This window comes from Hypomesus transpacificus, unplaced genomic scaffold (genome assembly GCF_021917145.1).
Source record: "Hypomesus transpacificus isolate Combined female unplaced genomic scaffold, fHypTra1 scaffold_309, whole genome shotgun sequence".
Lineage (NCBI taxonomy): Eukaryota > Metazoa > Chordata > Actinopteri > Osmeriformes > Osmeridae > Hypomesus > Hypomesus transpacificus.
Window position 1 is genome coordinate 84,311 of NW_025813836.1, and position 26,660 is coordinate 110,970.

Genomic DNA, 26,660 nt, shown 5'->3' on the forward strand with positions numbered 1-26,660 from the left:
ATTGAACGATTGACCCAGATGATATGCGTGTGTGTACTTAACCAGATCAGCTGGATTGCGACAAACTCTACCAGAAAGCTAATGAGGGTTGTTGAGTTGAAAAGCAGGAATGCTTTCTGTTCTCATCAATGCTTTCAATGGAACTAAAGCGGTCTCTATGACTGGTAATGTGTTTAGGGTTGTCTACAATGTGATTTAGACCCCAGCATATTACATGGCTATTCTCAGTGTGCGGATGTAGCTACAATGCTAACTCTGCAATAGTTTCAGTAAAGAAATTAAGGCTTGTAAAATGTACCCTTTTGAAAAAACGGTTTTATGATGGCAATCAAATCAAGGGACAAATCGGCGTGTTCAGATTTTCACAGAGCGTAGGGCTTCATACGACACAAACTTCATCAAATGAACCTCCTGAACAACTGACTTTATGATTACCTTGAATAAAAAAAAGAATCTCCTCCCTCTCCTCTCCTCTCCTCCCCCTCTCCTCCATCCGGGGGACAGGTGTTGTTGTGAGGGGCTAGTTTATGGAGCGGAAGGGTGCACTGGGTATGTTTACAGGCTGAAGCAAGGGCAGCAGCAGAGAGAGAGAGCGAGAGAGAGGGGGGAATGAGAGAGAGAGAGGGGAAGTGAAGGGACATATGTGAGCATGGCTGTGGGCTCCACTGACTCCCCACATGGTGCTGGAGGCTCCTCTCTCCCCTCCCTGACCTCACTGAGCAGCTCCCGGACCCACAGCTGGCAGCCACACCATCCCACTAGACGCACCACAGCCCCGGCTGGCTGGCTGGCTGGCTGCTTACTGGCTGGAAGGATGGCTGAGCTGAAGGGCTTGCTAGCAAGGCTGCTCCTTTGACGAGCTTAACGTTACGGGAGGGGGTAGTGAGAGAGCTGTGGGGGCTGGCTGGATGGATGGGAAGCCGGCTGTGCTGGAGGGCTGTCTGGCTTGGAGGCTGGGAGGATGGGAGGCCGGCTGTGCTGGGAGGCTGGCTGTCTGGCTGGCTGGCCGGGCATGTGTCCAAAGGCCAATGTGTCCTATCCAGCTCAGTGTGGAACCCTCATGCTGGACCAGAACTCAGGGGTCTGGTCATCCATTGGTCAGGTCTGTGGTCAGATCAGGTGGCAGCCGTATCACACAGATGGTATACTGCTGAGCCGCTCATTAAGACTGCAACCCAACTACAACTACAGCTTGTTGTGATGTTGTTGTGGTGTATTTTACCATCTTGATGTGAGATGGTCAAGTATTAGCTATGCATGTACCTCTCAAGGATGTTACCAATTCCTGGCTCTATCCACTGGAATGTTTTTCAGAAAAGTGTAGTGTTGGTCCTTGATTATCTGCTGCCTGTACTAAATGCACCATTTGAATGCTCATTGCATAAAGATGTCTGCTAAATGTAAGAGTTGGAGCGCCTCGTAATTGCAAAACGACAATGGCTTGAAGTCTTTCTAAATGTAACAATTCCATGGATTGGTCGATGGCCGTCCTGTGAAAGCGACCACAGGCTGTCATTTAGAATCTGTCTCAGAGGCCACCATCATGACAGAGTCAGGGGGGATTGGGTTCCGTGTGAGGTGTTGGCCCCATTGGAGAGGTGACCTGAGGCTGGCTGTGTGTCAGCTGAAGATGACTTACACAGGGATGTATGTCAAAGGTGGAGCCTCTAAAAATGCCCTGGCCGACGACAGCTGCAGCAGGCTGGGTGGACGTCCCCGACGCACCAGGGTGGATGTCCTGTGTGTGTGTGTGTGTGTGTGTGTGTGAGGGAGTGTGTGAATGATGGTACATCTGAGAGTGGTGGGTGAAAGGTTGACTGCATGGGGGGGGGGGGGCGTGTGAGCGAGAGGTTGCCCTGGTCGTGGCAGGGTCTGGGTGGACGGCCTGGCCCCTGGCCCACTCACTCCCCGCTTCAGAAGAGCCGTACCACCTCAGCCACACCACGAGCCCTCTGCTCCACGAGCCCTCTGCTCCACGAGCCCTCTGCTCCACGAGCCCTCTGCTCCACGAGCCCTCTGCTCCACGAGCCCTCTGCTCCACGAGCCCTCTGCTCCACGAGCCCTCTGCCACATCACGAGCCCTCTGCTCCACGAGCCCTCTGCTCCACGAGCCCTCTGCTCCACGAGCCCTCTGCTCCACGAGCCCTCTGCCACATCACGAGCCCTCTGCCACACCATGAGCACTGTCACAAACACGGTTCCCTCCACAGCGTTCCTTTTTTTACTTCAAGTTGCTAAAGAATGTTCTACCTCACCTGGGCAAACAAGTATGATCAAACGCATGTGGAACGTAGTCTTGCTCGTTCTCAACGTGCTCACTTAGATGCAAATACCTCCCGTTACCACTCCTACTGGCCAAGATGCCATGTGAGAGAGGGAGCCAATGCAGCAGCCAGCAGCTGTTGTTGACTGTGGTCTCCCCCATTAGACTGACAGTGTGGCATGACTCTGGTCTGGTCTTGTTTTGTGGCCAGTCATAAGAGGGTCCTCTTATGCAATACTCCAAATCTCTGTACGGCCCCTTCATGGCAAATGCCCTATTAAAATGAATGGTTCTCATTGGCTAACCCTGGAAACCACCCAAACCAGATGTCCCCGTTCATGAAGGTTTCATGTATCAGAGGCTTTAATCGAAAGCGAGGCACTGGGGGGTTTTGAACCTGCAACCCCTGAAGATCTGCAGTTAAATAATGTACTGTCACACAGAGCAATGCGCGCATGTGTGTGTGTAAAAGTAGGAGTTCAGTGTAAATGCAATCATTTGAGGGAAGTGATGCTTGCTCATACAGTCATCGGTGGGTGAGCATTAAGGCCAGTTACAAGAAGTGACCCACTCTGCTAACTAGGACCACTGCAGCCCCACAATGGGTAACACACAGCGTGTACAGCACCGACATGGTTCCTGCAGGGTTCAGGAAGAGGGACCCAGAACGTGCTGCTTTGGATGAAAGCTTATGTTCACCTGTGTCTGTGTGCGTGTTTGTATGTTAGCTCTTTTTTTTCCCAGTGTACAAGAGAGCGAGGACGAGTGTGTGTGTGTGTGTGTGCGCGTTCGTGTGTACACCGACAGTGTGTGACGGGGGAATGTGGTGCAGGTGAACAGCTTGCGTTGGCCGATAGTTCCGCGGGCGAGTCTCCCGCATCGCTACGCGTCCATGCCCCATGAAGCGCTCATTGGATGATCTAGTTAAGCGGAGCGCAGGGCTGAGGCCTGGCCGGCCTTTCTGCACAGATCAGCGTTGACAGTCGGGCTACGTCTCCTCGCCCAGTCTGCCCGCTCGCACCCGGGCCAGTCCCTGTCTCCGTGGAGAAGGTTGTCTGTGGTTCTGGGTTTGAATCCCCCCCACACACACACACAGCCAGACGAGACATTTGTGGAATGGAAGGGGAGGTTGTTGTGTTGGGTTGGATTTTGGTATGGCAAGAATCCGCAGTAAAAAAAAAAAATATCAACTCAAACGTAGGCTACAGTAAAGATGTGACATGTTCAGCACATTGCGCAACCCATAGTCTTCACACAAAGAAGCACAATTGATCCATCCGGAAGGCTTGATCCTGATTGGGTAGAACGTTCTTGAAGTCCTTCAGGAGGATCTCCGGAGGATCTTCACGGACAGCCAGTGCAGTGTGGTCCAATCCATGACTGTGTGTGTGGTGTGTGAGGGAGTGTGTGAATGATGGTACATCTGTGGTGGGTGAAAGGTTGACTGCATGGGGGGGGGTGGGCGTGAGAGCGAGAGGGGGCCCTGGTCGTAGTGCAGCCTGGCAGGTTCTGGGTGGAAGGCTTGGCCCCTGGCCCACTCAATCCCCGCTTCAGAAGAGCCGTACCACCTCAGCCACACCACGAGCCCTCTGCTCCACGAGCCCTCTGCTCCACGAGCCCTCTGCTCCACGAGCCCTCTGCTCCACGAGCCCTCTGCTCCACGAGCCCTCTGCCACATCACAAGCCCTCTGCTCCACGAGCCCTCTGCTCCACGAGCCCTCTGCTCCACGAGCCCTCTGCTCCACGAGCCCTCTGCTCCACGAGCCCTCTGCCACATCACGAGCCCTCTGCCACATCACGAGCCCTCAGCCACATCACGAGCCCTGTGCTCCACGAGCCCTCTGCCACATCACGAGCCCTCTGCTCCACGAGCCCTCTGCCACATCACGGGCCCTCTGCTCCACGAGCCCTCTGCCACACCATGAGCACTGTCACAAACACGGTTCCCTCCACAGCGTTCCTTTTTTTACTTCAAGTTGCTAAACAATGTTCTACCTCACCTGGGCAAACAAGTATGATAAAACTCATGGTAAATGTAGTCTTGCTCATTCTCAACATGCTCTCTTAAATGCAAATACCTCGCGTTACCACTCCTACTGGTCCAGATGCCACATGAGAGCGTGAGGTTTTGAACTCTTGAGACCACTCCTCTCATGGCCATCGACCCCACCCCCACCCTTAAGGTTGAGCTTTGCCCGACTGCCCCTCCCTTTAGGAGCTTCAAAAGAAGCTCTCCAGTATCCCAGCATCGATAGCCTCTTAACAGATGCCAGTGAATAGGAGCGAAAGGCTGTAAGGTACACCAGGGATTGGGTCTAGATATCTGACATTGTGGAAGGGTGAGAGAGGTGTGAGAAATATCTGCCATGGACAACTCACTGGTAAGGAGAAGCCATGTTGGTGTGGTGTATGTAAGGATTGTGTATGTTTGGCATGATTGTGAATCTGTTAGACTTGGGTGGTTTGAAGTATCTGGGATGTAAATAGGCGTTTGTTTGTTTTGAATGTGTTGTGTGTATTCGTGTAAATTTTTTAATCCAAGGTCATTTTTTGCGTAGAAATCAATGGTTTGGTCTCCATTTGACATTTTGAAATGTAGAAGTAAAACAATTGTTCAATTTTTACCAACTGACTAACGGAATATCAACGAACGGATAATAACTGGCTTGTTGGCTGAGTGTCTGGGTGACTACTGACTGGGTGAGGTGACCCAAAGAAGACTCCTGCTCATGGGGGGGCCAGCGCTGTGTGACTGCCCCCAGCAGTGGCCCCTCCAGTCCCTTCATCTCCCCCTGCCTCATCTCTCCTTTCTTGACAACTCACCATTTGGCTGAATCAATCAGCCATGGAGCATTCAGGTATTCAGGCCTGGTCCAATCAGGTCCCCAGGAATGTTTGTGCTAGCAGGGTGAGAAGCCACGGTCCCAGTGACTTCAGTCAAATTACTTTCACCTCACAGGGCCCTTATAGAGAAGCCTTCTCTGCAGGGGCTTCTTGGGATCCAGGGATTTCTTTCAGAGCGGTTGAGCAGAACTCTAGTGAAAACACACAAGGTGACGGGGAAGGGACACTACGTGTGCCACTTACGCAATTTTTTGTGCTTAGTTTTGTCTCGGACAACAAAAGAAGCCAGTGTTATTTTACTGGTGTGAAGCGATCTCCCTTCACGTGTTTACATCTGATTTGGAGTTGGCTAACAGGCGTCACTTGGTGTCAGTTTGGAAATGACGTGACAATAGAAGTCGTTGAATTCAGTGCTTTCCGTGTTTGCCTTTCAATAGACAATGAGTGTCTGCGATTTAAATCTCAAAGACGGATTTCAACTGCGTAACAATAGACTCCTGAATCATAATGTCAATCTCCAAATGAGCGTTGGTGACACTCGTCACAACCTCCCATCATTGTCTTGTGACTGTGATGCCTGACAGACCCTAAAAGGAAGTGAATATCTCCTTTTACTATAACATATCTGGTTATGAAATGCCAGGATGTAAATATTCTGGTTTGACACCTAAATATCTATTCTATCTTTTTAAATTCATTGACATTTAAAATGGTCTCCTCTTCCTGACGTGTCTGTGAGGGTGGGCCTCTGTCAGTTGTGTCATTGATCCAAACTGTTATCCTGAACCAGAGCCTTTGAAAGAGGCCTATTTGAAGAATAGGTTTCAGAGTTGCTCCCATCTCTGGGACCTGATTGGACAGCATAGACTAGACCTCCCCCACCCCTGCTTCAGAGGAAGAGGTTATATATAAGAGGTCATATACATACTTTTTGTCAGACCAAAATGAAGCACAGTCTGATTGCTGTATGTTCTAACCCTCTTGTGTCTTCTGAAACCAAATATTTAGTGATAGTGCAAATGCCTTCATACAGAGCAACATGAACATGTTTTAATCCAGTCATAGTTTTTACACTTTTTCCGAATTTCTTCTAGTAATATAATCTTTAAATATGTCTCCATTGTTTACCAACAAAGCACTGTTACCCCTACAACATTCCCAAACCCGAGGATAGTCCTTCCTACTTCACTGTAAACCCAGTTTATTCTGAATTCTCGTAACTTTTGTGGAAACTAAATCAAACTGTTTAAGTAATCTAAGAAATGTATTTGAATAAATAAAAAAATCTATCAGTTAATCTTCCAGTTGTCTCTTTTTTGTATTTACTTAAGAGATTCAATTACTTAAACAGTTTGATGTTGCCTAATCAGTTTCCACAAGCATTTTCAGTAAACCCCCTTATCAGGGTTTACAGTGTTAGGTCCAATCTACCTTCCTCTAAAAGTTGGCACACAGTTCAGCCTTATTCCTGTCGTGTTTATTTGGATGTTGGGGTGGATGGTGGCTCTGTGAAAGTATGGGGGAAAATGACCTTTGACTTGTCTCTGTTTGAACAGATGTTCTTCCTACAGGAGATGACAAACATTTCCCTCATCCCTCCATCTCTTGTTGCCACAGCATCACTTATTTGTCATTGTTGAGCAATAGCACAACATTAGATGTGATTACAAGGGGAAGGTTTGTCCCAGTATAGTTCTGCTGTTTGCTGCTCTGTATGTTGCTAGCTTTTTTTGCAGTACTCGTATATCCCATTACTATTGTATTCATTAGCTGTCGATACTCACTCTACTGCTTGAGGATATAGACTTTTTAACTATCAGTCGTCATACTGACTTCTGGAAGTCATACATGTGCTTGTTTTGCCAACTTGGCAACATGACTCACGGTATCACAGTGCATACTCAATTCAGTTAGATTTACTGTGACTCATCCAGGTGGAGACCTGGATGAGTAAATTAGACTAAGACTGGTGCACATTTGCAGAAGTGTGTGAAATCCCCTGGTGTGTATGTGTGTTTGTTTGTGTGTGTGTCTTCAATTTAATGAGCTTAAATTTAAGAATCTACTCTCCGCCGTATTGAAAGTGTGCAGAGCTAAAATACCACATCAATCAAAGCAGCACTGTACATTGTTTGTCTTCGGCCATTTTGAATGTTTTTATTTGTCTCTGTTTTCCCTCACTGAGCTCTTATTTGTGCAAACGAGCAGACTCACATTCTCACGACCATCTCTTCAGCCCTGAGCACGCCTGTATATGTGACAAACCACACTTCTCCCAAACTTCTGACCATGCGATGAGGGATATTAGAGGGAAGCAAAGTAAACATCTCCATTTTTGGGGGGGGGGGGGGGGGGGGGGGGGGGGGGGGGTGCCGGAGCATGTTATGCCAGTTGAAGCGCAGGGTCTAATGGCTTGTGAAGGTTGCATGTCTAGCAAGGGGGCAGGCGGGCAGAAGCATTGGGTGAGCAGGCGGGAAGGCTAGCGGGCATGAGCTAAATGCCAGGCACCTGGAGAGGGATCAGACTGACTCCCGGTGAGATGACCGTAGAGTAGAGGGAGAGGGAGAGGAGGAGAGGGAGTGGAGGGCGTTGAGTTGCGAACCGTGAGGCTGTGTCTGACAGTCGGGGCAGGCCGCTCCAACGTTACCTACGTGTGGGTGAGGTCCTTGCGTGTATGTGTGTGTGATCTCCAGGGCAAGGGGCAGGCTTACACTCCAGTGGAGAGGGTTTCACACCCTGACAGGGTGGCAGCTGTCAGGGGGCCATGCTTTGGGAAGTGTGTGCTACTGTCCATCAAACTCCCTGTTGTAGGGAGAGAGAGAAGGAGGGAAAAGAGAGAGAGAGGGAAGAGAAGGCAAGGTATTAGACTGACTGGGGTCTGGCATTGTGAGGTCTAATAAACACATGAGTGGTTTTGAATGTTCACCGTTTGCCAGCTGACAGAAAGCTAGCTAGTTTGTCTTTTGTCACCCAAGCAACCACAAACTCTTGTGAGTAGTTAGTGAATAGTGAGTGAGGGAGAAACCTTTAGACATTTGTCTGAACTTTGTACCCTGTGCTTTTGTGAAAACATGCTTGTTTCTGACCAATATTTGCAAATGTCCGTTAAGAGGGCATGCATGTGCACATAGCTGTGTTATGATGGGGCCAGTGACCCACATCAAGAGGGAACCACGTACTGTAAAGAACCATGCTACCTAGGGATGTCACGAGAACCGATACTTACGGTACCTTCCGATGCTAAAATAACAAAACACCGACGATGCCCATTTTTTTGAAGCACCGTAAGTACCGTAAGCAAGTACCGTAAGCGCCGATGCCAGATGTTAGCATCGGTGCTGCGCCTTCAGGAGTGTTCCAGTCGACGTTTACATTAAGAAAAACAAGATAACAACTGCTGCTTTAGCGATCGCCCCGCTTCGACTTGTTGACAAGAAAGGCAAAAAAAGTAGTTTGCGTTTGAGGCAGATGACCGTGGCGTTATAATTAATCCGCAGAAGCCATTATGCAAAAAATGCTACCGCAGTCTTCAGACCAAGGGGGAATACTTCCAATTTAGCTAAGCAACTGAAAGATCGTCATCTGGATTTGTTTAAAGAATTCAAGGCAAGTTCTGATTCAGTTCCAGAAGAGGCGCAGCACCGATGCTAACATCTGGCATCATACAAAATAAATCAATGTTCGTTGAAGTCGCGGCGAAATTCTGAATACATCCAAACAATGCTCTTTTTCTGTTTGTTTAATCTGTCATACTAAAATACACGTTACATGATGTTTGAGATGGTGGGCACGTGTGTTACAATGGCTTATGTACATAGTTTAGGTTAGCTGTAGTTTTAACGTTGGCCCATAGCTTAGACTTAAACTCATGTCATGTTCATCTTGTTAGCTGAATGGCTTATTTGCACTTTATGTTGTGCTATGCTCTATTGCACATGTTTTGTATGTCTTTGTAGGACATTTTGCTATTTTTCAAATATTTTAAAGAAGTTCATGGTTCAAGTAGCCTACATGGAATCTTAGACAATCCTCTTTTTTTTTTTTACCATGGTATCGAAATTGGCATCGAGAATCGTGTTATTAAATGGTATTGGCACCGACTACTGAATTTTTGGTATCGTGACACCCCTAAATGCTACCTGAGAGGTTGTTGGCCCTGGTCTTAAATCCAGACCGAGGGAGATTGTGGTCGAGGTCAGAGAGAGGTAAGAGAGACAAGGTAGCGAGACTAGAGAAAAAGGCAGGAGAGGCATAGGGTAGAGAGATGAGAGGCAGTAGAGGCAGGGTAGAGGAAGGGTTAGTGCTTGGGCCTGATACTGCAGAGTTAGTGATGTGTGTGGACTTACGTAAACCGCAGATGGGCCCAGCTGGGCGTGCAATGAGGCTGTGTGTGTCTGTGTGTGTGTGAGAGTGTGCGTGTGTGTGACTGCACAGGATCCATGGAGCAAATACCGTGGGTCTAAACACCTGGGCATCGAGATGGACAGACAGACAGACAGAACACAGGTGCACGCGTCTCCTCCATCCAAAGATAACTGAAGTTAGCCCATTGTAGAATAGGCTCCAGCATGCCGCCAGCTGTGAGGGGGCTGAAACAGTGCAGTTCCTCACACGTAAAAGCGTTGTTTGGTGATCTCGTACAGTGTCCCATCTGCAGTCCAACACAGAGGGTTGGAACTCTCCCTGGAAAAGGTTAACTTTGTTTTGAGTTGTAGCATTTGTTGCAGCCAGATGCGAGGAACCACCTCAGGGCAATTGTCTAAGATTAGTTTTTTTTATATATAAATATTTTTATTTAAAAAAGAAAAAAATTATCTATTTTTTTGTCCTGCCGAACGAGCCGTCTGGCCGTCTGCGTCGGACTGTGTGCGCTCCGGGCTGCGTGTGTCTGCTCAGCCTCGCACGTCTCTCTCACCGCACGCTGCCCCCACATGCCCAGGCTCCTGCTGGTCAACCCCAAACCTGTAGCCAAAACAAGCCACCACGGCCAGCACACGTCTTGAGCTTACTTCAGGACGGGGGTACACGCCACTGCAGGGGCATTCTGCCGCAGATGGAAAGGTTGCTTTTTTTTCAGGACAGTGTTGGAGCTGAGGGGGGTAGCGTGCTGGCAGTGTGATCGATACGATCCCTCATTAACACCTGAGCTCTGCAGCTTCTCTGGTGCTACGCCGTGATGCGGCCGGAGGAGGGTGTGTAGGAGCGTGTACTCAGTAGGAGAAGAGGAGAAGAGAGGAAAGGACAGGGAGAGGGGGTTGGAGAGGAGAGGGGTGGAGAGGGAGTCTGGGGGTTGGAGAGGGGGAGCGGGGGAGAGGAGCATGGTGTCCCCATGGACTCCAGGGGTTGTGGAGGAGGTCAGGATGGAGAAGACCATCTGATGGAGACAGATGGAGGGAGGAGACTTGAAATGCAGAACGACAAGACCAAATGTTGATTTGGTGCCAAACGCCACGGTTATCTCGGCTCGCATCCCTTCTGCTCCAGCACGCAGAGCAGAGCTGCACAGCACATACAGTTGTACACTCGCTCTTTCTCTCTCTCTCGCACACACACACACACAAACAGCTTCTACACTATATTACGTCATGCATACAAGGCATAAAGTCTAAAGGCAGCCTAACCTGGTATTCAAACCAGGTGATTTGACCAGTTAACCCCTTAAAAAAACCCTCCTTCACATGTTACACTAGAAGAAGGAGCTGGAGGGAGGAGATTCTACTGTGACAACATCAACAAGCTAATAAATCGGCTTCACAGATGGGAACTAAATCGTGTCTTGAGAGTTGCCAACGCATGGACATAAACTAGCCACTGTGCTCTGCTGGACTGTTGTGGATGCAGGGTTACGTGTGTGTGTGTGTTGACAGAGAAAGATCACAGCTCAACCTGTCAGGCCACAGTGATGGCTGTCAGGACACTGTGGTACCACCCAAACACGGCAGGGGTTTGAAATCACAGACCCTGCATAATAACGGGGTCAGATGGCTGAGTGGTTCGGGAGTCGGGCTGTTAATCAGAAGGTTGTTGGTTCGTGCAAAATGATGTTGTGCCCTTGGGCAAGGCACTTCACCCTACTTGCCTCGGGGAGAATGTCCCTGTACTTACTGTAAGTCGCTCTGGATAAGAACGTCTACCTCTGAGTAAAACCATAAGGAATGAAATTCCAAATCGAATGGCATCTTTCTCAGAGAACAACATGGAGGCTTAAGTCATTTAGGATAGGCTCAGAATGTGAACATGCTGGAACTTTCTGTCTGTCAGTCTGAGAGCAAGCCGTGGCCTTAGGCTAGACAATCTGGTCTGAGGAGAAGACTAATGATGGGTCTCACCAGTCATACGTGAATGCTCGCTGTCACTTATTTGTCATTCAGTGGACTGTTCCATCTGTTATCGGCATTGTTCTGTATGTTTCACCTGAACTCTCCTCTGGACAGGCTCTAGCTAGCACTCCGGTTCTGCCGAGAACTCCCTCCAAGACCCTCTCCGCTTCCCCCATTTGTTGACCCTTCTAACGTTCTGCCTCTGTGTTCCAGAACGGAGCAGTCCCGGGAGAGCCTGTGAAGAAGGATGAGAACTCCAGGCGGGGGAACTGGGGGAACCAGATCGAGTTTGTGCTAACCAGCGTGGGCTATGCTGTGGGCCTGGGCAACGTGTGGAGGTTCCCCTACCTCTGCTACAGGAACGGAGGAGGTGGGCGGCCTTCTCTCTGCACACGCACACCATCACACACACACACACAGCATCGCACACACACACACACAGTATCGCACACACACACACACACACACACAGCATCGCACACACACCATCACACACACAGGATTGCACACACACCATCACAGACACACACCCTCACACACACACCATCACACACACTAGCCCTCGCAGCTGAACACTCACTGATTTAGTTTCAATCTGCCATCTGAGCCATGGAGAACAATGGAGTGATATTGGGTCATATTTCCACGTTCCCTTAAATGGTTCTGTTAGCCCTTTCTGACTTCCTCTTCTCGCTCTGTGTTTGATGCTTGTGTTGGAAATTGGAGCTGTTTGTTACCCAGAGCGGAGCCGTGTCCACTAAAGCAAATCCACTGACAATCCAGGTTCCACTACTGTACTGTGTATACATCGATGTGAGTTTGGTCCAGTTCCAGCCTGAGCCTGTTGTGTTTATCCCTCTGGCTCGGTTCCAGAGCTGCTCTTGGCTGGGCTACAACTCCATTCACATGTAGTTTCTCCCAACATGCAGAGTGTTTGTGTTCCGTCTGTTTTGCCACCTCAAGGCCATAGAAGGGCATGGTGTGTTTAGGCTGTGTATTATCTCACTCTGGAGCTGGATCTCTGGAGTGGACTGCTGGTGCTCGAGACCCAGACATATTAAGAGACTTCACGGCCACCCAGACATATCAACTCGGTCTTATCAGAAGTCTGACACACTCACACACACATGCTCACACACTCATTTGTGTACACACTCGCGCGCGCACACAAGCACACACTTACTCACTTGCCTACTTTCAAACTTGTGCACAAACGAAACACACAACGCACACACACACCCTTTTTGCCGTTGGTCCCAGTGGGCTGTCTGTGGCCGTGGGTTCAGCTGATCACGGAGGATTCATGCCTGGCTGCTTCCCTGCTGCCTCTGCAGCACTCACTGACGCTGCCTCGCCTGCCTCGCCTGCCTTGCCTGCCTCCCCTGGCCTGTAGCAGGGCACATGGTAGCTGCAGATGGGTCACATACACACACACACATTCAAATGTATACTCACACACAAACAAACGGATACACACATACATACTGCATTTATTCTATATATCTACATCACACACTCAAACACAAACTGCAGCATATGCTTCTACATGTCCCTGCCGGACATCTGTGAAGGCTTGTCTTGTGTGACCTGGGTGTGTGACGTGTGTGTGTGTGTGTGCGTTCCTCCGCCAGGTGCCTTCATGTTCCCCTACTTCATCATGCTGGTGTTCTGTGGCATCCCCCTCTTCTTCCTGGAGCTCTCCTTTGGACAGTTTGCCAGCCAGGGGTGCCTGGGCGTCTGGAGGATCAGTCCTGTGTTCAAAGGTCAGAGGTCGTTCTTCATTCTAGAAGTGTTTGTGTGTGTGTGTGTGTGTTTACTTGAGAAAAAGAGAGAGAGAGAGAGATGGTGAAGAGACAGCAATGGGAGGGATGAGGAAAGGTTAAAAAACAAAAAAACAAAAGTGACACTTCAAAGAAAATAAACCTGTAGAATGTTGAGTGTGAGAAAGGAGCGAAAGGTGAGTGTGTTCAAAGTGTGTGTGCGAAGGGGATCTGCATTCAGCAGTGCGGTGCTAGGACCAGGAGACACAAGGCTCTCAGCTGTCTCCCCACAGCCGTCTCCCCGTGTTTGAACTACGGCCGGCGTTGACCTGTCCTCTGTGTGTCCAGGTGTGGGCTACGGGATGATGGTGGTCTCCACCTACATCGGCATCTACTACAACGTGGTCATCTGCATCTCCTTCTACTACTTCTTCATGTCCATGACCAACCTGCTGCCCTGGACGTACTGCAACAACCCCTGGAACACGCCCGCCTGCAGCAGCGTGGTGGGCAGCACCTCGCGACTCAACGCCACGTTCGCCAACGCCACCAGCAGCCTGGCGGCCGGCGTGGCGGAGGTGGTGAACCGCACCAAGAGGACGAGCCCCAGCGAGGAGTACTGGAAGTAAGGACGAGGGGGAGGGAGCGGGGGAGAGGGAAGAGAGGGGGAGAGGGGGGGGGGGGGGGGGGAGGGAGCGGGGGAGAGGGAGAGGGGGAGGGGGAGAGGATGGGGGGGAGGGACCAGGAGGGAGGGAGAGAGAGGGGGGGAGAGGATGGGAGGGAGGGCAGATTGAAGGAGGGTGGTGAGAGAGTGAGGATATGTATTTGAGGTATTGAAACAAGTACCAAATGACAGTAACAACTAAGAATAACCTAACTAGGAATAACGAGTAAGAATAACCTGTGCCTCTCGAAATGCACATTCACGAGTTCAGCAACACACCAGCAATTGAATAATGAAATGCTTTTATTGAAGCAGGGCTGGTAACAGAGCCAAGCCTGATGCGGATGGAGGAGGCTAGTAGCAGAGCCAGGCCTTGGGTCCTAAGGGGAGGGGGAGAGTGATTACTGGGATGCACGGGAATGAATGCATTTTTACCAGGCATTAAACCCTGGGTGTGGCGGAGAGTCCGAGTGGGTCACGTCCGAGCTGCAGCTTGAGCAGATCCCCCGGGGAGCCTGGATAGACAACAGGGAGAAGCTGGAAAGATAGGGAAGGGTGGGAGGGTGACGATAACATGCTAGCACAAGGACCAGAGGAACGGAAGAGACTTTATACAGAACTCTTAATTGAAAACGGGGAGTTTGGTCGCATTTTCCGTGCTTTAACTGGGCTAATGATGCGTATGAGTTGATAGGAGCGAAGGAGGAGTCTTGATGCGCCATCTTCCTCCCGAACCTCAGGTAATCTCACTTCATTCAAGTGAACTGACTTGATCCTCTTCACAGCTGTTGCCAGTGCCGTCAAGCAAGATCAGTTGTGTTTCATTCAGAAAGGAGGTTTCGAGGCAATTCAAAAATGGCTTCAGTGTATGCTTGTTAGACTGTTAAATACCTGTATGGCTTAAAAGTTGTTAGTCAAAGGGCATGTTTGTTTGGTTAATCCTGGATAACTATTAATCAACCCTCACTCGTTCGAGACAGGCTTGGCTGTACACGCAATAACTCCATACCAGCACAGTGGAACTTACACAGAGATTAAACCACAGATTTTCTGGTAAACTAGGTCAACTAAAGTCAGATGGCTGAGCGGTGAGGGAGTCGGGCTAGTAATCAGAAGGTTGCCGGATCGATTCCCAGCCGTGCCACATGATGTGATGATGTTGTGTCCTTGGGCAAGGCACTTCACCCTACTTGCCTCGGAGGGAATGTCCCTGTGCTTACTGTAAGTCACTCTGGATAAGAGCGTCTGCTAAATGACTAAATGTAAATGTAAACTAAAGGCCATACTTTATGTATCATACGTGTAAATCGACCCAAATTCAAATTCCGTTTGTGTAAGAACGAGTTTGGTTGTGTTCTAGTGGTTATATTGGCCTGTGCATAGTGACCATTCAAAGGGAGCATTGTCGGTGTGGGGCCCATGTAGATGTGTTCGAGTGTCACTGACTGTCTAATGGCTGCATGTTTAGTCAGGGCGCTGTGTTGTCTTTGGACCAGGGAGAAAGCCTGGCTTGTTCCGCCCGGGCTGCTGCAGACCTGGTCCATTGTGCGTAGCTAGCTGCTGTCAGCCGTGACGCGCTAGAAGCTTGAAATATGCTCCTGGTGTGGTGTTAGCGTGGTGTTAGCGTGGCGTTAGCGTGGCTCGCTACAATCCCGCTTCTGTACGGAGCCTCCATGAATGGATGCATGTAGAACACACACCAGCAGAGTCCACAGAGTGTTGTGTGTTTGGACTGATCTCTCTTGTCTTTGTCTCTCTCACCCCCCCCCCCCCCCCCTCTCCCTCCCCTCTCTGGCTGTGTCCGTGTCTGTCTCCCCCTGCTCTCTCAGACACTATGTGCTGAACATCTCAGATGATATCGGGAACTTTGGGGAGGTGCGTCTGCCCATCCTGGGTTGTCTAGCCATATCCTGGGTGGTGGTCTTCCTCTGCCTCATCCGGGGGGTCAAGTCCTCTGGCAAGGTAAGACTGACACCCCCACCCCCCACCATCCCCCCCACCACACACACACACACACACCTGTCTGGCGTGGTGCAGCAGCAGTCAGAGTTGAGTGTGTGAGCCTGTGTGTGTGTGTGTCCAGGTGGTGTACTTCACGGCCACCTTCCCCTACGTGGTACTGACCATCCTCTTCATCCGGGGCATCACCCTGGAGGGGGCAGTCAGCGGCATCAAGTACTATCTGACCCCCCAGTGGCAGAAGATCCTGGACGCCAAGGTGGGCTGGCTTAGGGTTGGAGGTCGAGAGGTGTTCTACATCAGCTGTTGTTGTACATGTTTTGCCATAACTTAAGGATGCCTGTCTGTCTGTCTGCCTGTCTGTCTGTCTGCCTGCATGTCTGTCTATCTGTCCAGGTGTGGGGAGATGCAGCCTCTCAGATCTTCTACTCTCTGGGCTGTGCCTGGGGGGGCCTCATCACCATGGCCTCCTATAACAAGTTCCACAACAACTGCTTCAGGTTGGTACCATGCCACAGCTCATCCCCCTGTGTACCATCCCGCTAGCTCCTCCCATCTAGTCTCCCTCCCCTAGCTTGCCCCATAGACCTAGTCTCTTATCACTGAACGCACGTCTCCTATAACCTAGTCTATATCCCCAAGTTCATGTCTCCTATATCCTAGTCTCCAGCCTCTGGCCCTTTACTTCATGCTATTTCCTTCATGCTCAACAACTGTTAGTTGGTCCCTGACAGCCTCCCCCCTCCTTCCCTTCCTGCTCTCCTTCCTCTGCTTGGGCCTAATCCACCATCGGTATTGCACTGGACTGACATTGGGATTCAACTCAATTCTTTTACCCATCATTCCAAAATAATGAGGTGACAAGGGGCCTAAATAAAGTGGTGTGTGGCGTGTCGAGGCAGCAGCTAGCGAGCGCTGGTGTGGCATTTTTATGGTCCCCTGTTCATCCGGACTTTCTTTCCCCCCAAATAGCCTGCTGCTGGACGGTGTGTGTGTGTGTGTGCGCAGGTTTTCGTGCTTGGTTGAGGTGAATCAGGTACTTTTGTGAACTGGATCATGCCACAGTGTCAGCAGTGATTAAAAAGGCTTATTCAGAACTCAGGGAGAGACGAGATTGGGGAGAATTCCCTGTGTGTGTGTGTGTGTGTGTGTGTGTGTGTGTGTGTGTGTAGGTGTGTGTGTGTGTGTGTGTGTGTGTGTGTGTGTGTGTGTGTGTGTGTGTGTGTGTGTGTGTGTGTGTGTGTGTGTGTGTGTGTGTGTGTGTGTGTGTGTTTGAAAGTGTTCACCGTCTGGGCATAGAGCTTGGCAGAAGCTAAGAGACAAGAGATGCAGTCTGGACCAGGATTACATATAGAACACCTTAAAGCTCTCCTCCACCATCAGTCTGGTTCTATGGTTCTATTGTTGTCTCTCTGCTCCACAGCACCACCCTGTGGCAGGTTGAGGGACACGACAGACGCAGATCTAAATCTCTGATTGAAATTACAGATTGAATCAATCTTTCGCACAAAGGAAGCAGTTCCCACATAGGCACACCTTTAAAAGCCTCCGGGTATTGTTATACCGTGGCCTCCTAACAACCCTCCTCCCTTCCTTTCCCCCTCCACCACCTCTCCTCCGGTTGCCGCGGCAACAGAGACAGCATCATCATCAGCATCACCAACTGTGCGACCAGCGTGTACGCCGGCTTCGTCATCTTCTCCATCTTGGGCTTCATGGCGCACCACCTCAACGTCAACGTGTCCGAGGTGGCCGACCACGGGCCCGGCCTGGCCTTTGTGGCCTACCCAGAAGCCCTCACTCTGCTGCCCATCTCGCCCCTGTGGTCTCTGCTCTTCTTCTTCATGCTCATCCTGCTGGGCCTGGGGACCCAGGTGGGGACTGCTTCCATCTGTCTGTCTGTCTGTCTGTCTGTTCGTCTGTCTGTTTGTCTGTCTGTTCGTCTGTCTGTCTGTCTGTTCGCCTGTCTGTCTGTTCGTCTGTCTGTCTGTCTGTCTGTTCGTCTGTCTGTCTGTTCGTCTGTCTGTCTGTGTGTCTTTCCGTCTGTCTGTTTGTTCGTCTGTCTGTCTGTTTCTGTCTGTCTGATGGTGTGGCTTTTTAGAGAGTGGACTTGCATTTGATCTTGTGTGCGTTTACTAGTATTATACAAACATGCCTCTGGCAAAAATATGCAGGGTAACTGAGATTTTCGAGTCCTGTTTTAGGTGTTCTATGTGTGAGTTTGAGTCTTCACCCTTCGTGTGTGTGTGTGTGTGTGTAGTTCTGTCTGCTGGAGACGCTGGTGACAGCCGTGGTGGATGAGATTGGGACAGACTGGATCATCAGGAACAAGACGGTGGTCACCCTGGGGGTGGCCATCCTAGGCTTCCTGCTGGGGGTTCCTCTCACCACACGGGTAAGACACACACACACACACACACACATAAACACACACACTCACATAAACACACACACTCACACACACACACATTCATGAACACCCCCACCCTTATCTAAGGTTCGAAGGACATTTGTTGACGTGTGTTGTGTTGTGGTGTGCGTAGGCAGGGATTTACTGGTTGCTGCTGATGGATAACTATGCTGCTAGTTTCTCTCTGGTCATCATCTCCTGCATCATGTGCATCTGCGTCATGTATGTGTATGGTGAGTACAGAAAGCAGCCTGCCTCGTCTAGCCATATCGCACAAATATCCCCTGTCATGCAGCTCTGTGACCAGGGTTGCTCTGCCCCCTGCTGGACTGGTCCCCTAATTATTTCCGGTCCCATTCAGGCCACAAACAGTACTTCAAAGATGTGGAGATGATGCTGGGATTCCCTCCTCCACTCTTCTTCAAAGTCTGCTGGAGATTTGTCTCTCCTCTCATCATATCTGTAAGTGGACACACTGGGAAGGAGGTGGTGTGTGGGGGTGTGTGTGTGCATGCCTGAAAGTTGAACCTGCAATCCTGTCGTGTGCTGGTCCTCTCTGATCTGTGTGGCCAGACTTTTGCCGTTGTCTAATCTTTCTGTGTCTCTTTCTCTCTCCCCCCTCTCTCGCTCTCTCTCTCTCTCTCTCTCTCTCTCTCTTTCTCTCTCCCCAGTTCATCCTGATCTTCACAGTGATCCAGTACAAGCCTATCACCTATAACGACTACGTCTACCCTAGCTGGTCTCTGATCATCGGCTTCTTCATGGCCATGTCCTCCGTCATCTGCATACCCATCTATGCCCTGTACAAGATCGCCCGCTCCGACGGGGCCACCTTCATGGAGGTAAACCAAACGCCCCGCCCATCTGATTGGTTCTGGAGCCGAGCCTGGTGATTGGTTGACTGTACTGCCGCTTGGCCTGACAACCAGCGTTTTGTGTCTCATTGACCTTTCTCATCTCATCCTTCGCTCTCCCTCCTTGCCCAGCGGTTGAAGAACTCGTGCAAGCCCGACCCCAAGTGGGGCCCTGCCCTCATGGAGCACCGGACGGGCCGCTACGCCCCGGCCGGCTGCGACGCCGTGGAGGTCCGCCCCCTGAAGGAGGAGCTAAAGGAGGAGGAGAAGAGCGAGGAGAAGGAGAGGGAGAAGGACGAGGCCGGCCTCACCATCCAGGGCAGCAACGGCTCCACACACAGTAACCCCACCCCCTCTGCATAGAGGCCCCGCCCCCTCTGCAAAGAGGCCCCGCCCCCTCCGCCGGGGTCATCCACGCACCCCCTCTGACCCTCTCTCACCCCTACACCCCCCCACCCCCCCCCCCCCCACCCCTTTCCCACAATGCACTGTGGGGGACAGTCCGTTCGCTGGAGACCTTTACATATTGTAAGGGCTTATTATTTCTATTCTAACCTCTTACTAGAGAAGCAAAATTGGTTTGGTCATCTTCCAAAATATTTTTATTTTGTTTCCCATAGTTTAATAATTGCCTTTTTTCCTCTTTGACTTTTCTGTTGTAAAGGTTTTTGTTTTCTTCTTCAAATGCAGGCTTTGAGATAGTGTTGAATACACACTGTGTGTACGTATGGAAAACAGTAACACAACAGTGGGGCACACAGCTTCCCTTTATCCACTAGCACAGGCCACTCGGTCAGCTGCTTCCTTAGAGACAAGGCTGGCAAAGCTGGAGACCAAACTCTCTCTGGTCCAGTGGAGACGCATCCTGATGACATCATCATCATGTGACTAGCTAACGTCTACCCTGCATCCCAAAGCGCATGCTTTGTACTTTTAGTCGGTAATGCATCTTCCCTTGCAAAGTACGTATTGTTGCATGCAGTAGGCATACAATCGGGACAAACTATTTAGTCATAAGATTGAGCCTTGAACTTTGACCCTCTTGTTCAGACATCCATTACATTACATAGCTCAAAATTGTTATATTGTTGGAAAAATAGTTGTTGCTACATTTCTTTGGTTTGGAAATATCAAAAAAACAGAGCTGACCAGAGATCGGCATACTGTCGGAGAACGACCACGACAGCTAGAAGGAAAACTCATAACAAATGCTGAGTTGACTATGTTTAACTATCGTTAAAAACTGTTTCTAAAAACAACCATGTTATTTTCACCGTCGGTTTATAGCCTGTCAGTTACCTCCAGTGTATCAGCCATAACAATGCCACATAGTGTAAGCAAACTAACTGTACCCTTCTGTCAAGAGAGGTTTGTCTCCAGCTTTCTGCCCAGCTACCCTGACTGATGCATGACACAACACATCACCCATTCTCAGGGTCCCAAACATGTCACAGTTACATCCACTTCTGAAGCAAACCTTCCTTTTAAATACGTTGGGTTTTTGCATGAGATAAAGAGCTAAAATCGCCTAACATGCCCTTTTTTTTTTCTTCTTCTCACAATTCCAACAAACACAACACGGCAGGGTGCATCTGTGTACATAAAGTGCCATCTCTCTCAAGTCTTCCAGGCATTTCCATGTTTAACGCATCCTGAGACCTGGCAGAGTGTTGTGAAGGGAGATGCAGCCTGGCGACCAACTCAGTCACTGCTAAACCCTGGTGAGCGTGTCTCACCATGGTCTCTAAACCCTGGGTTTTTGATCAGATTGTCTCACTGTGGTCTCTCTGTAGCCCACCAGTTGGATTTGCCCCATAAGGCATGTTACCAAAAACATGTTCAACGTGCATGAACTTGAATATCTGGGAGGCATAGCTGGGGAGTGTGTCTTTTATGTTGTTTTCATTTTTGTTAGTATTTTTTTTCTTCAAACAGAGGGATCTGCATGTCTCTGTGCAGCGTAAACTAAATGTATTTGCAGGCGCTTTCAAAGCCAGGTTGCGTGATTGGTTGTCGAAACAGGACGGAAAGAGGCCAATCAGGGCCTTGTGAATGAGTTTGCCTCCTGAAGAAGAAAAAAAAAAAAAAAACATTTTAAAAAAACTGTCATCTTTACTGAATTATGTCATTTTTAAGTAGTGTAGTTCTTAATAGCATTGTCTTATTTTATCTCTTTATTGTAAAGTAACATAGTAAATAATTATATGGAAAACATGTTTATTTTGTAAAGAGACTACAGTATCTTCAGAGAAAATAACCTTAATGTTTACCATTCCTCATCCTCGACTTGATTTTTGTTGGTGATTGTTATTATTGTGCGGTGGGGTAAGGGGGGCTATATTTAAGTCATTGTGACAGGTTGCATAGAAGGCGGAGCTTCACAACAGGAAGTGTGTTCTAATATCAGACTGAAAACGGCAGTTTCCAGACAGTTCCTTCTCTCCTCATAGTTTGAATGCATCCAACTCTCCCTGTGCATATGTTGATGCTGGCTTGACTCAGTTTGTTTCATTTTCATGTACCAGGTTGAACTGAAATCAAGGAGTTGAATTGCCCCGTTGTTTCATACAGTGCATGATTTTTCAGTTGGTACTGAGTTCAAGTTGAGCCCAACAGTGGTGACAAAGGCTCAACACCTGTCACATTGACCTACTAATGGAGAAGGGTTGTTTTACAGCGCAGCTGCTACGGTGCTCGAGCACTACTGAAGCTTCTAATATTATTTTACGTTTAACAGTATTGTTCATGTTTATGTTCCTCAACACCAGACTGCATCAACCCAGATTTCCCTTTACTATCCCCCCCCCCCCCTTTTTCTTTTCTCTGTGTTAAGGTGTCCTGGCTGTTATCTATCAGACAGTTGTCCAAAACACAGACGTCCAACCTTGGGGTCCAATAGGAGAGTATATTTGACACTCAGGAGAGTAGCCTAGATTGTGGTCCAATTATTTTCTTATTGACTAAAATAAGACAAATGAAACTTTAACTTAGTCACTGCCCAGAGCGTTACTTCAGGTGAAGTGTCATGAAAAGGACAATAATTATAAGCACAAGAGTACAGCAGTCCACATTTTACAAAGTCGTAGTCCTGGAAGTGTGTTGATCAGGTATTGACTCTTGCGGAGACTTGTGGCCGACCTCTGAACTAGGTTGGGTCTGAACTGACCTTGAGCACAGTGTTAAGATGTGTCACTCATCACGTTGTGTAGGCTGTGATTGGACAGTGTAAAGGAATCACAACCGTTTCTTTACAACTACTGGCGTAAAGAGACCATCTTAACCATTCATGAGATATCTTATTTATTAACATGATGAACTGACAGTATTTTATGGTGATATCATACCAGTGTGTTGCCACAGTTGCTCTCTCGCTGCATGAGCCAGTACAGGGTAGAAGGTCCTGGTGCGAGCCCAGAGAACATTCTAGGCTAACCTAGGGGAACGTGTTAGGACTTGGCTTCTTACTGGGACAGTCTGGACAGTAAGTTTCCCCTGTTCCTTTTGAACGTTATGACTGCTATATGTCATTACAATACTTAGTTAAGGTAAAACCTCCATAGTATTGCAACCCAGCTATCCTCAATATTTCTCCCTGGTCAGATACTTGTACAGTCATGTAAAAAATAATCCTCTTTGGACTGGTGTGTGTGTGTATGTGTGTGTGTTATATTTTTGTTTGTTTTTTGAAGGGGGGGATTTTTGTTCTTTGTAGAATAAGTAGGCAGTGTTTCAGTGTACTGTGTATTTCCTGTGTAGTGGGTATTTTACTGCTGAGCCTGTAGGTAGTTCACGGTAGTGTCAGTATTGATGTCATGTAATTCTAATCAGACAGTAACTATCCATGTCGTAAATCTAACATACACGATCTACCAATTTAAGATCTTTTTTTTACTAAAAACAATACATATAATATTGTCTGATTTTAAATAATATTTTATTCATGTTCAGTGACACTACCTTTGTCTTTGAAGTTCTACAAAAGCCAGCTGATATCAAAAGTATTACCAAACAAAAGCTTTGGGTTGAAACTTGAAACTGCAAAGGAATGCTTTTACAGTGAGTGTTAGAAAAGGTGCCTGCAGCTTCATTGCTATTGGGGAACATTGCATTCATACCTCTTAACCAACAAACAGTCCTGTGCCAACAGTGTTTGACCTACAACATAATGCTGCATTCTCTGTGCAGCGGGATCACTGTACACTATGCTGTGGTACAGTTTGTTACATTGTCACTTTACAGTGCGCTATGTGGTGATACTTTACTAAGTAAACTGGCTGGCCTTGTCAATTTCACTAAGGTTGTTTTACATACATTAGTTTATTTGGTAAAAAAAAAACACACACAAAAACACCATAATCATTGGTGACATTTGCAACCGCATTGGATGATATAAAATGCAGATGTTTGTTCATTATTTTCAAAGTTTAGCCAAGTTGGGGACTAGAAGGTGGATTTTACCAAGTGAAGAGCAATGGGAAAAAGCACAATGCAACACACAACTGTTCAATGTCAGTTGTTGTTTCCTACCTAGTCTTCCTCAGTGTTCCAGTGCTGAGTGTGAGCCTACCCTTCACTGTCCAGGTAGCAGTACATGTGTTGCAACAAGGTTCACTGGATGAATATGAATATTTACGTGCCATTGCTTAAAAACACATATTTTCCTTCACCTCATATTGATATTGCTGTAGTGAGTCTATGGATGTAGGTGAAGTGTGCTAAATGTGACCTGGAAACTAATGGTACACCTCTACTGTATTAAAACTGTGATTCCGCTTTTCCGTGACTTGTCACAATCATGGAAAAGATCTTTTACATTTCTTTTTCAACATAAGTCATGTTTTCTCATGTTGTTTCAGCACTTTAAATGTCATGTGTGTTCATAAGCAACAGAAAATAATACAACTTCCATTTTGAAACAAGTAATAACGAAGTATGATGCCTGTTGGTGCTTTGGTGCACTGCTGTTAGGTCCAGGGTTCCTCAGAGGGCATGTTGTTGGGCCAATGTAAATTATATCACAAAGGAAAGTATAAGCACAAATGAAATAAAAACTCCTATTCTGGTACTCTTATCATATCTATCTAACCATGTCTTGAAATGTTAGGGCCAAAATCCATTGAATTGTCTTAGTCATGTCAGCTGTATATCGTAAACTGTTCAATTACAAAATGGTAAATAAAATCTATTTTAAAGATCAATTGAGTGTGCTTCCTGTGTCGTGGCGTAGGATGATGAACCTTGATGGGAGTTCTGTATCCAGTCTGTTAAGAATGTTTGAAAATAAATACACCTTTATGACGATGGTAGTTTTACACAAGGAGAAACACTGGCCAGGGTAAAGACATCTCAGACGAGACATTTTCAGAAAGTTCATTTATCTTTCTTTCTTTTTACACAATTCACAATCTTTTACACAATTCACAATCATTTATCAATTCATATCAGATAAAGTTGTGGCAGTCCATTGTCTGGCCTGGATTAATACTACTGAACCACAGAGCATTTCTTGCTTGTGTACACAGGCAGTCTGAATGGATGTTGAGATGAGATGTTCTCCGAGCGAGTCCCTTCGTGAGTGCATGTCCCTGAATCGAGTTTCTTGTGTGCGTGAGCGTCCTGTGTGTGTGCATGTGTGTTCTTGTGTGTGTATGTGTGTGGGTCCCTGAGTCTCTGTACCTGCGTGTGTGAGTTCATGTGGGGCTGACCAGACTGTCACCCTGAGGCACACACAGGCGTCTGGCCACACTCTGTCCCCTGCTGGGGGGCCTCTGAACAGCAGGGGGAGACGGGAGGAAGGGAGCACACCCGGTCACCAAATCCCCAGAAGGGAGGAGGGGAGGGAGGCAGCTGCCAGGGCTGCTGGCTGCTCCTCTGCTGCGGGGCTGGGTGGTGGCACTGGCCTGTCTGGGAGTCTGGAGGTCGTCTGGAGAACACAGCGCACGAGGCCTTCTCACCGTCGGAGAGAAGACCGTCTCGCTGTCTCGTTTGGGGCTCCTGTGCAAAAGGCTAGACTCTCCGTCTGACAAGGGTGCCGTGTCTGGGATACGCCCAGTGGTTCTATGGTGCTCAGAAAGCTGAAGGGAACTTGATTGGCTCGTCGTTTCTCTCCCCTTGCTCGCGAGCCTGTGAAGGCTCGCTGGTAGCAGAGGGCTCAGGTCCGGCGTGGTTGGAGAGCTGCAGGGACGGCTGGTGAGGGGTGAGGAGACGACCTCCCCTCGACAGACAGCGGCGCTGTGGTGGATGGGCGTCCTGTGAGGTGAATGTGTGGACTCAGGGGCGAGGTTGGTCCGGTGGTGGAAGGGTTGAAGAGGGCTTCCATTCCTGGTGGAGGGTGAGGGTGAGGAAGAGGTGGACTGGGTCCGTGTTCTTCTCATGGGAGGAGGTTCCATTCTGGGAGGGGCAAGGGGAGGGTGGGGTCTGATGTGGGGGGGAGTGTTGGGTCCAGAAGTCACTGTGGAGGTCAGAGTTGACTGTGTCTTCCTGTCACCTACATAGAGTCCTTTCTTCCCTGTCAACCTGAGCAAACACAAATGATTTAGTCGCTCAACAACTGTGATGGTGAACTACATCTGCCAACCATACCACCGCACATAAGTAGAAGGGATATTTGCGTTATTTTTAAATGTTTAGGTGAACTTTCCTTTTGAAGATTTGATTAAATGGCACATGGAGTGGAGGAGAGGAGATGAGGAGAAGAGAAGAGTGGAAAGAAGAGAGGAGGAGAGGGAAGAGGAGAGCAGAGAGAAGAGAAGGTGAGAGGTAAGAGCAGAGGAGAGCGGATAGAAGAGAGGAGGAGAGGGGTCTGACCTGTGGCTTTGTGGCGGGCCTTGGGCCGGACCGGGGTCCTGGGGGGAAGGGGGGAGGAGACAGGGACGCTCCAGGTCCATCTGGAGGACTCTGCGCTCCTCTCGGAGCTCTACAGAACCACACGGGGAGAAAATCAAACCCGCGTTTCCCTCCTCCCTCCTGAACTGTCAGGCCTGCGCTCTCTCTGAAGAGGGGGGCTGGGACGGCTCCAAGCTCTAATGGCCGACACTCGTTTCACCTGACGAGAGTGTCTCAAACATCCACCTCCACAAGCCTCCTCCCAGTACTTGACACAAACATTGAAGAAGACTACCATCATGCTACATTGTACCACTAGATGGTGGTGAGGTTCAATCTATGGTTAAGATCTCAATATCTGCAGTCCATCATCACAGTTTGCCTGCACACCTCTCATGCACACTGAGGACTCGCCCAGCCTCCCCTCGACATGTGTACTGATTATCCCACCTGTCACCGTGGGTTCTGGTGTCCCGGCCGTGACTTGGGTTCTGTGCTCCTGTTCCACTCTCTCCTAGGACATGGACCACACACACACCAAAACACGACCCAGGGTTAGCAGGGACGAAGAGAGGACAGGGTGTGAGAAGAGGAGGGAAGAGGATAGCAGATGAGAGGAGAGGAGCTTAACGGAGCGGCCTCCCATGCAGTATTTATAGAGAGCAGCGTAGGAGCTCACTAAAGTGATCCAGCAGGAGTGTTCCATCAGGATCTGACCCCGCTCGCACGTGTCTATCTGGAACAGAGGGAGAACCCACAGC

The 26,660-nt window shown here is 48.9% G+C and overlaps 2 protein-coding genes across 5 annotated transcripts in view; one reads left to right on the forward strand and one right to left on the reverse strand.

Annotated features, from left to right (window-relative positions):
- The window catches only part of slc6a9 (solute carrier family 6 member 9), a 45,934-nt gene extending 21,662 nt beyond the window's left edge, over nucleotides 1–24,272 (forward strand). For all 3 annotated transcript variants that reach the window (XM_047015586.1, XM_047015585.1, XM_047015584.1), the window contains 12 exons: nucleotides 11,641–11,797; nucleotides 13,059–13,190; nucleotides 13,536–13,812; nucleotides 15,681–15,813; nucleotides 15,935–16,069; nucleotides 16,207–16,310; nucleotides 17,447–17,684; nucleotides 18,071–18,205; nucleotides 18,354–18,453; nucleotides 18,582–18,682; nucleotides 18,892–19,062; nucleotides 19,207–24,272. In XM_047015586.1, the coding sequence (XP_046871542.1) occupies nucleotides 11,641–11,797; nucleotides 13,059–13,190; nucleotides 13,536–13,812; nucleotides 15,681–15,813; nucleotides 15,935–16,069; nucleotides 16,207–16,310; nucleotides 17,447–17,684; nucleotides 18,071–18,205; nucleotides 18,354–18,453; nucleotides 18,582–18,682; nucleotides 18,892–19,062; nucleotides 19,207–19,437 (1,914 nt within the window). In that variant the 3' untranslated portion in view covers nucleotides 19,438–24,272. The remainder of the gene's footprint in view (nucleotides 1–11,640; nucleotides 11,798–13,058; nucleotides 13,191–13,535; nucleotides 13,813–15,680; nucleotides 15,814–15,934; nucleotides 16,070–16,206; nucleotides 16,311–17,446; nucleotides 17,685–18,070; nucleotides 18,206–18,353; nucleotides 18,454–18,581; nucleotides 18,683–18,891; nucleotides 19,063–19,206) is intronic.
- Nucleotides 22,750–26,630, reverse strand: LOC124463820 (proline-rich protein 36-like). Of its 2 annotated transcripts, XM_047015587.1 has the most exons (3): nucleotides 26,350–26,630; nucleotides 25,882–25,990; nucleotides 22,750–25,590 (listed from the first exon to the last, which is right to left on the reverse strand). In XM_047015587.1, exons 2-3 carry the CDS (start codon nucleotides 25,959–25,961, stop codon nucleotides 24,765–24,767), a joined length of 906 nt encoding a protein of 301 aa, XP_046871543.1. In that variant the 5' UTR covers nucleotides 25,962–25,990; nucleotides 26,350–26,630; the 3' UTR covers nucleotides 22,750–24,764. The 2 variants fall into 2 exon arrangements, with proteins under 2 accessions (XP_046871543.1, XP_046871545.1); XM_047015589.1 differs by having other exon boundaries at nucleotides 25,882–26,630.
- Nucleotides 26,631–26,660: the final 30 nt, after the last annotated feature.